Below are 9924 nucleotides of genomic sequence, written 5' to 3'. Positions count from 1 at the left end.
GGGCAGCTAGTGGTTGGGTGAACTTCAATGCACTCACCTTTTAAATCGATTGGACTTCATGGGATTGTATTTCCATAAAACAATTTCATTCATAGAAATGAAAGGTTTGCTGACATTTTATTCAAACCGCTTGATTTTAGTGTTCTTTGTTGCATCATTTTTTTTATGTGGTTCTGGTGGACTTAACGTGTCTGAGATGCAGGACGTAACTGGATCAGGATGGACGTGGTAATAAAGCAACTTTAATTCACCGTAGTGTGTATTCGTGTGCTTATGAGGGATTTGTGGTTAACATCAGGTTGTATTTCCGCTTGTTTTATGAATGTTGTATTTTATGTCTTTAAAAGTGATATTTGTTCTGTTCATTGGTCTACGTTGATCCTTGGGCCAAACTAACATTTGTGCCTTTTTTATTTAATTTCTTTGAAAATAGATGTAACAAGATCATGTTTAATTCCAAACTGAACACCGCTGCTTTTAAGAACGTCTTGGGCTTAGTGTTTGACCGCTGATCCCAGGCCCTTCAACAGGTTTGTGGGGATCTAATTGTCGGTGTGTGTGTGTGCATGCTTGTGACCATTGTCTTGTGTAGATATCACACGTTGCTTGCCCATACAGCTTCCATCCCACCCACTTGGATCATGCTCAGTGATTAAACACCCGGATTGGAGTCAAGGCGTGGTTAATGTTGTATCATTAAGCCTGGTGTATGAAAATAAAGATTATATTTTTAACAGCTTGATCTTTATTTTTCTGTTTGAAAACGGATGGAAAATTTCTGACAAATGCACTGATTGTGAGTCACTTTGGATATTGGCGTCTTCTGAATGTAAATGCAAATGGTGTGACATTTTAAAAGCATCATTGGATTCATTTTTTCAAAGATCTTGATCCTGCTATATTTTATTTATTTAAATTAGTTATTTACGGCTATTATTAATAGGCTGTAACTGTATTTACCAAAGCTTTCCGTGAGTCGGTAGTAAACAAATCGTAAAAAATGTTGTATACTAGAGAGGATTTGTGAAATTATATAAGACTAGAATTAGTGTACAATATTTGGATAAACCCAAATCCCTAACGAATTATGTAAGGTTTCAATGTATTCCTAGATCCTATTTCATAAGATTGGTCCGTTATAATAAACTACTTTCAAAGCCAATAAATAACATTAATTAAACGTATTGCTCAATATTGTTTATTACAGAAATTACAGTTTCGTTACAATGTGTTACGTAAGATCTCGGCAGCCGGATGCACTTCTCGCGATACCTGCCGGACTGTGTGTGAGTGAGTGTCAACATCGGCCCGCAGCGCAGCGTCCTGAGTCAGGGGAGGAATCGGGTAAGTTCCCTCTCCTTTCGGGTCATTTAGGGTCTAATCCAGCATCCGGACGTCAAAGTGTTCACCTAAATTAGAGCACGGGGGAAAACAAGCTGGTGTACGGAGACGGAAACGGCCTTTAGAAGCCACTTGCGGACCTGTTTGTGTGCAGCCGAAGGTTAGCGTTAGCGGGCTAACTCCTCCTTAGGCCTGCTGATTCCTCCACTTCTCCCTCCACAACATCTCCAGTGCGGCTCGATATGAGCCAGGAGACCGGGAGCCTGGCGCAGGCTGATCTGGGTGGTGCTGGGAGTCAGTGCAGGGCGACACCACATCATCATCGGTCCTCATAGTGGATTATGTGATGATCCACCTAAGGCCCGAGGTGTGACATGTTCAGCAGATGGACGAGTCACAGTCCACACTGACAGGAGTGGTCTAGTCCTCACATGTGATGAGAGCAGGTCCCGGGGAACCGGAGACATCTGCCCGGTCCTCTGGGCTACGTGGGGAGGACCAGTTCAACATCTGGTCCTGCCTCCAGGCCTTCACGGCTATCGGGTCTTCATGCATGTCGGACCAATACGCCTGTTGTGTTTATTGTGTTGGCAACACGTCGATCCAGGTAATATCGGGTCCGTGTCATCAGCGAGCGGGTAAAGGTGGCTATAAACGGGTTACATGTCATGTGAACCACATCTACCGCCATGGTTTCCGGTTTCCTTGAAGCGAAAGGACAGCCCTGCATGTTCAGCTTCCCACGCAGCCCCTCTCAGCCCGCTCCTCCCGCTCCTCCCCTCATAGCGCCAGACCAGCCTGTGTTCTCGTGCATCACGCTATTGTCTGCCTTTCGTCTGCGGTCGGCCTAACGGAGCGTAATGTCCTTTAATAGGTGTGTGTGTGTCGTTTGCTTCCCTTGCAGGATTGCCGTGTGAGATGGGGGATGACAGGCCTTTCGCTTGCACTGCCCCTGGCTGTGGGCAGGTAGGGTGGATCGCATTGTATTTGATAATTTAATACTGTCTGTGTATGTTTCTTAAAAGGCCCATGCATGTGTGTTAATGTAGTTCAGATAAGCCACATTGTTTCAAAGAGCCTCAAACAATGCAGCTAAACTGTGGTTTTGCTGTGGTTGAGTTGATCACTGTGAACCCGTTCTCCTTGTGACTGCAGCGGTTCACCAATGAAGACCATCTATCGGTCCACAAACACAAACATGAAATGACTCTGAAGTTCGGTCCTGCACGGACGGACTCGGTCATCATCGCAGGTAATGCATTTACCATTTTACCAACTGTGTCTGCTCACTCTTTACTTTTTTTTAATCTATCTATCTATCTATCTATCTATCTATCTATCTATCTATCTATCTATCTATCTATCTATCTATCTATCTATTAGTCTTTGTAATAAAACATGGATGCCCTTTGTATACAATTAAGTATACAATTCAGATGTATACATCCTTTTTATTAGGTTCAAGCAATGTGTCAGTGTTGCATCATGTGAAAACGAGTTGTTGTTAAGACGAGATGTGACTCCTCAGACCAGACCCCAACCCCCACCCGATTCCTGAAGAACTGCGAGGAGGTGGGGCTGTTCAACGAGCTGGCCCACTCCTTCGAGCAGGAGTTTCGTAAAGCACAGGACGATGACCACAGAACCAAGAACACGGTACTGCTTCTGCTCCCCCTTCTGCTTCCCCTTCTGCTCCCCCTTCTGCTCCCCCTTCTGCTCCCCCTTCTGCTCCACCTTCTGCTCCACCTTCTGCTCCCCCTTCTGCTCCACCTTCTGCTCCACCTTCTGCTCCACCTTCTGCTCCACCTTTTGCTCCCCCTTCTGCTCCCCCTTCTGCTCCACCTTTTGCTCCGCCTTCTGTCGTGTGTAGTTGGAGGTTATCTCCTTCGATGGCCGATGACATGTGATGGATAAGGGATCCACTCGTCATCACAGCATCGACATGCCTGTGGTCACCGTGTGATGTTTATACTCGTAGACGTGCGTTAGCATCCTATCTCCTGCGGCGGTTTGCTGACTAACACGGTCTCCATGGCGACGCCTCCCTCTGTCAGAATGTCCCACTGCAGACACCGTCGGAGGTCAAGGGTGAAGTCCAGGGTCCGCTGCAGGTGGACTCGTCCCCTCCAGGGAGCCCCGACTCGACCTCCAGCATGTCAGACGACAGCCGGGAACCCCCGGTGAGCTGAAACACGGGATAGAGAGATAACTATGATCACTATTTCCCAATACACACACATGGTAGAATGATCACTATGATCACTATTACCCAATACACACACATGGTAGAAAGATCACTATTACCCAATGCACACACGATAGAATGATCTTTATTACCCAATGCACACACATGGTAGAAAGATCACTATTACCCAATAAACACAGGATAGATGGATCACTATTACCCAATACACACACGGTAGATTGATCACCATTACCCAATAAACACACGAAAGATTGATCACTATTACCCAATAAACACACAATAGTTTGATCACTATTACCCAATACACGCATGTAATGACTACTATTACCCAATACACACAGGATAGAATGATCACTATTACCCAATACACACAGGATAGAATTATCACTATTACCCAATACACACATGATAGAATGATCACTATTACCGAATAAATACACATGGTAAAAAGATCACTATTACCCAATGCACGCATGATGGAGGACTGTTTGTACTGTGGGTCTCAGGTCCGGATGATGGAGCCTATGTGTGTGTGTGTGTGTTTGTTCAGCAGGAGATGGAGCCCCCAAAGCCTGCCCCCATCTCTGCCCCCACCCCTACCATCGTGCGCCCGGGTTCGCTGCCCCTCCACATGGGGTTTGACTCACTGAACCCCACGCTCCCCTCCCCCACGTCGGTCATCACGCAGACCCCGCCCTCCAACAGACAGCTGGGGTGAGTGTCGCTCATCTCCTCGGTCCTGTCGATGTTCCTGTGGAGGTGCGTCTCCTTGGCGCCATGTGGCTCAGACGGTAGAGCGGATTGGCTGGTAACCACAAGGATGCTAGTTCGATCCCCGGCTCCTCCTACAAGCGTCAGGGTGTCCCTGAGCATGACGCCTCACCCTAACTCAGGGTTTTTCAACCTTGGGGTCGCTGGAATTTAAATAGGGTCACCTTAGATGTCTAGTAATTGATAAAAAAAATAAATAAAGTTTTCTAAATAAAACACTACAAATAATCGTACATAACTGTCTCCTTTACTTTCATTTTCTCGAAAATGAAAGTATCGAAATGGTGAAAACGATGTGCGGGGAGGAAGAAGCTAAAAAAATAACTAAATTGCGCCTATCGCTGACATACTGCACCAGGTCGCAACCATAGTGAATTACATCAAGCCACATCCTCTGAGCGCACGTCTGTTTGCAACACTGTGCGCCGACAGGGGCTCTGAATATGAAAACGTACTATTTCACACAGAGGCACGGTGGTTGTCGAGAGGTTACCAGCAGAAAATGTGCCTCCTTGCATATATAACGGACATCTTTGGAAAATTGTCAATTCGTGCACTTATCCTGGCTACTCTGTATTTGTTCACAGTATAACAAACATTAAAAAAATAATTCTAGAAATAAAAAAATCTCTGGGGTCGTCAGAAATTTTTGATGTCAAAATGGGGTCACAGCCCAAAAAAGGTTGGGAACCACTGCCCTAACTGCTCCCGACGAGCTGGCTGTCTCCTTAAAGGGGACCTATTATGCTTTTTCGACTTTTATGACCTATAAACGTTGTTATAATGATTGATATTCATGTTTAACCCTACTAACGTGTCAAATAATAACGTACATGCATTTCGCCGTATTCCCTGCTGACAGTCTGGGGTGGCTGTGCAGCAGAGCGCTAAACACTCGGGACAACGTTTGCGATTCACTTGTTCACATTTCCGGGAAATCATCTACGGTGAGGCACTCCTGCCACACCCCCATATGCCTGGTCAAATCTGCCCGCACGCGCGCTCCAAGGAAGGTAACCAATCACAACAGAGTTGGGTTGGCAGGAGGGGGGCGAGGGGGCGGAGAAGGACGAAACCGAGCGTTGACAGAGAAGGCTGAAAAGCGCCCAGATGAGAGGAAGAGTTTCCCGAAAATCTACATAGTTTTTTGTGTATGGTTAAACATAGTCTGGCTGAACGGAAGTGGACAGCGTCTATTGCTTAGCGGCCGATTTGGCCGCGACTCCTCCCCTTCCGGTTGCTGGCGTTACCAAGTTTTCGAAATTGTTTGTGGAACTAGACATCCAATCTTGTTTAATTTTAATATAATGTAATTACTGATTACTGACTATCTGATTTCATTACAATGGTAGGACCACAACATAGCCTATTTTGACATTACCTTGGAAAAGCCCAGACTCCGTCTGGCAGGATTCCCCCGGGGACGATGCGTTTGCGGTCACGACTATCGCCGGTTGGTGTGGATTTGGCGCATCGTTTCACTCTGACAGCGGCATGAGCGTTTGACATGGATTTAACCAATGAACCGATCCGTTCCACTTCACAATAGCTCCTACGGTATTTCTTTAGTAGTGTTCTACAAGAACCACATATAAATGTTAAAACGTTGTTCGTTTTTATAGGTCCCGTGGGCCAAAGTGTATGGTGGCTTGAAATCATCGTGACAAAGAATCAAACGATGTTTGTTCTTTTTATCTATAAAATTATCTCCACATAGGCGACATACATCGTTAATGGTTTTTTGTGGCGTTTGGGATTGAGCCATTTCTGACAGCCTCTGAACGTCAAGAAGTTCCGTCAAAATAATTTCCCCCCCGGCACTATTTTGCATGGACACCGCTGCTGCTTCCCGGGCTTAGCCCCGCCCTAGACGATTGTGATTTGTTTAAAGAAATAAAACAGGCCCGCCCAGTTTCCCCACGGATAGACGGCTCGAGGTAGCGTGGCTCCAGACCATTCTACTTGCTGTAGTTTGGTCTGGCTTTGCGAGACTAGGTTAAACATGACTATCAATCATTATAACAACGTCTATAGGTCATAAAAGTCGAAAAGCATAATAGGTCTCCTGTGCGTGGTTGACCCCGCCGTCGGTGTGTGAATGTGTGCATGAATGGGTGAATGTCAGGTAATATAAAGCGCTTTGAGTGGCCGCTGGTTACAACAAAAGCGCTATATATATATATATATATATGCAGTCCATTGGCCATTTTGATGACCCCCGGTTCCTCCCCAGGTCCCCGACGGCCTCGTACCCGCTGGTCATGCACCTCCCTAACGGCCAGACGCTGCCCCTGCTGCCCAGCCCGGTGCAGATGACCTCCGTCATATCGGTGAGCCTCCACCCTTCGCCTCACACCGTGCCCCTTCGTAGCTCCGCCTCTCTCGTTCCCGCCTCACCTTTCTCCCCCTGTGTGACCCCCCCCCCCCCCCCCCCCCCACCCACAGCTGGCCCGGCCGCTGAACGCCGTGCCCAACATTCCCGGGATCCCCGGCCCCCCGGTGGGCGGGGCCAGCAGCGGTTCCTCCTCCCCGTCCGGGTACAGCATGCACGCCGACGCCAAGATGGTGAGCAGAGCTTCTGACGCCGCAGCCTCTGGGTGTTATGTTTCTATGGCGACGGGCCTGTCACATGACCCCCCCCGCCGGCCCCAGGACAGATCAATATTCCATGTGTGCCCCCCTGTAGCGTCTGAAGACCAGATCAATATTGTAAATAAGAAACTGTTCTTAATGTTTTATCTGGAAAAATAAAGGTTAAATAAAATAAAAATAAAGGCGGCCCTCACCCAGCAGGGCCTGGTAGTACACAACGGCTCTGCCAGGGGGGGCCCCAGCGGGGGGGGCGCCAGCGGGGGGGGCGCCAGCGGGGGGGGCGCCAGCGGGTCCGCGGTCCCTAAGAGACCCGAGCAGAACCAGCAGCCCATACAGCAGTCTGATGCACTGTCGGCTGCTCAGCCCCAGGTACGCACACACCTGGTGTCGCCTGCCCCAGGTACACACACACACCTGGTGTCGTACCCACACACCTGGTGTCGCCTGCCCCAGGTACGCACACACCTGGTGTCGCCTGCCCTAGGTACGCACACACCTGGTGTCGCCTGCCCCAGGTACACACACACACCTGGTGTCGTACCCACACACCTGGTGTCGCCTGCCCCTGGTACACACACACCTGGTGTCGCCTGCCCCAGGTACACACACACCTGGTGTCACCTGCCCCAGGTACGCACACACACCTGGTGTTGCCTGCCCCAGGTACGCACACGCCTGGTGTCGCCTGCTCAGGCACAGGTCCGCACACACGTAGTGTCGTACCCACACACCTGCTGTACCTGCTCAGCCCCCCCAGGTACACACACACACACACACACACACACACACGTCCCGGCACACACCTCCTGGGGAGACTAGCCCTAGTGGGCAGGCTGATGGTTGAGACTCCAGGCCGTCGCTGGTCCCCCGAGCCGGCTGCTCAGCTCTGTTTGGGGGGTCATCACCTCCCCGGTGTTGTCATGGTGACACCAGGACTCCGCCCCGGCTCAGGGTCGTGTCCTCATCAAGAAGACGTGAAGTAGAGGGCCTCGTGTTGGTAATGGAATGCAGCCCATGTGACGTAGCTCCGCCCCCCCCCCCTCCCCCCGGTCACGCTGTCCGCCCGTGTGTTTCCCGCCAGGTGTCTCCCGCCCAGCCCACGGGGGGGCGGCGGCGCCGGGCGTCGGACGTGGACCCCGATGAGCGGCGGCAGCGCTTCCTGGAGCGCAACCGCGCGGCGGCCTCACGCTGCCGGCAGAAGAGGAAGGTGTGGGTGGGCTCCCTGGAGAAGAAGGCCGACGACCTCGCCAACATGAATGTCTCCCTCTCTGTGAGTCGTCGTCCCCCTCCTCCTCCTCCCCCATCCTCACCCCCCCCCCCCAGTGGGTCCCTCCCCATGTGTGTGTGTCTGTCTGTCTGTCTGTCTGTCTGTCTGTCTGTCTGTCTGTCTGTCTGTCTGTCTGTCTGTCTGTCTCTCTACCCCTGTCTGTCTCTCTCTAACTGTGTGTGTGTGTGTGTGTGTGTGTGTGTGTGTGTGTGTGTGTGTGTGTGTGTGTGTGTGTGTGTGTGTGTGTGTGTGTGTGTGTGTGTGTGTGTGTGTGTGTGTGTGTGTGTGTGTGTCCCACCCCCCCTCAGAACGAGGTGACCCTGCTGAGGAACGAGGTGACCCAGCTGAAGCAGCTCCTCCTGGCCCACAAGGACTGCCCCGTCACGGCCATGCAGAAGAAGAACGCCTTCCTAGGTAACCAACCCCCCCCCCCCCCCCCCCCCCCCTCCGGCCCGCCCCCCCCCCCCCCCCCACGCATCACACCCCGCCGTTCATCTCGTGGTTGTGTGTGTCGTCCGTTGTCATCCCATCCGTCTAACGGCCCCCCCCGCGGCCCCTCACCTCTCTAAGGGTGACTGTTGTCTCGTTCAGCCGCAGGCGGGGAGGAGAGTTCCCGGGAGCCGTCGGCCGAGCCGCTGGGCTCCCCGGCGGCGGTCATCCAGCACGGGCCCCCCCCCGGGGCCTCGGGCGGGGCCGGCGCCATCAACGGGCTGAGCGTGCGCGCCGCCGAGGCCGTGGCCATGTCGGTGCTGGCCGGCATGGGGGCGGGTCAGCCGGCCGGGGACGTCATGACGACGCAGCAGCAGCAGCAGCAGCCCACCTCCAGATGATGCGACGGCGCAGGTAGCCCCCGCATGCACTCGACCGGTGGGGAGGGGGGTGGCGGCGGAGAGGGGGGGGGGGGAGCCACGGACCCACCGGTGTCGCTCCCCGCCCACCCCCCCCCGCCCCCTCCTGCCCCGGCCCCCTCCCCCGTCCCCCCCCGTCGCCCCCCCCCCCAGGATGTGAGCGTGGACCATGTGACCAGCAGGATGCAGGATTCATGCGCTGGCTCAGGCCACGGACTCAGACGCTCTGCCCCCCCCCCTCCTACCACCAGGCCGAGGATAATCACTGACCGGAGCGTGGCGGCCCCCCCCCCCCCCCCCCCGACCGGCCCCCCCGACCGGCTCCCAGCGCTAGGGCGGCGCTGTGTACAGTAGACGTGTGGAAACACCCCTTCGTTTTTTAAGTTTAACCGCAGTCAGGAATGTTGTTGATTTTTTTTAGAACGGGAAAAATCTCCAATAAAAGCACGTTATTTTATTTCTGTTGCACTTTTGAACGCAACTTTAAAACCAAACCCGCGCACTCATCGTGATCACACACTTCGCTAGCGCTTGTTTTTTGCTGTGACATCTTGTCCTCGCAGCTCCGGTTGTGTTCTGCGGTGTCCTGAGGCTGCAGGGGCGGGCGGTGGTGATCTCACCCCCGCCCGCCCCCTGGAGGCCGGCGGTGGTGATCTCACCCCCGCCCGCCGCCTGCTAGCCCCACTGTCCGCCCACGCTACCTCTTCTGTCTCCGCGCTCTGCGTCGCTCTGTGTTTGACCCTCTGTGTTCAGCCATTCGAGGTCAGCGGGAGGGCCTTCATCACGCTCTCCTCTTGTACAGTTATTTTTACTTTCATTGTGAGTTTTTTGTTTGACATTTTATTTTACCGCCCCCCCCCTGGAGCGAGGGGGTCGTGTTCATCTGGACTTCTGTTGGA

General features: G+C 52.3%; 1 protein-coding gene across 1 annotated transcript; it reads left to right on the top strand.

Annotated features, from left to right (window-relative positions):
- Positions 1-725: 725 nt before the first annotated feature.
- Positions 726-8861, top strand: atf7b (activating transcription factor 7b). The gene is made up of 11 exons (XM_056605489.1): positions 726-1344; positions 2246-2307; positions 2497-2593; positions 2870-2997; positions 3396-3521; positions 4098-4261; positions 6552-6648; positions 6764-6883; positions 7992-8180; positions 8486-8591; positions 8748-8861. The coding sequence occupies exons 1-11, from the start codon at positions 1227-1229 to the stop codon at positions 8750-8752; spliced, it is 1212 nt and encodes a 403-aa protein (XP_056461464.1). The 5' UTR covers positions 726-1226; the 3' UTR covers positions 8753-8861.
- The last annotated feature ends 1063 nt before the right edge of the window (positions 8862-9924 follow it).

Source organism: Gadus chalcogrammus, chromosome 13 (assembly GCF_026213295.1).
Source record: "Gadus chalcogrammus isolate NIFS_2021 chromosome 13, NIFS_Gcha_1.0, whole genome shotgun sequence".
Taxonomy (NCBI): Eukaryota; Metazoa; Chordata; class Actinopteri; order Gadiformes; family Gadidae; genus Gadus; species Gadus chalcogrammus.
The sequence above is the reverse complement of the archived record's forward strand: the minus strand, read 5'-3'. Positions and strand labels throughout refer to the sequence as shown.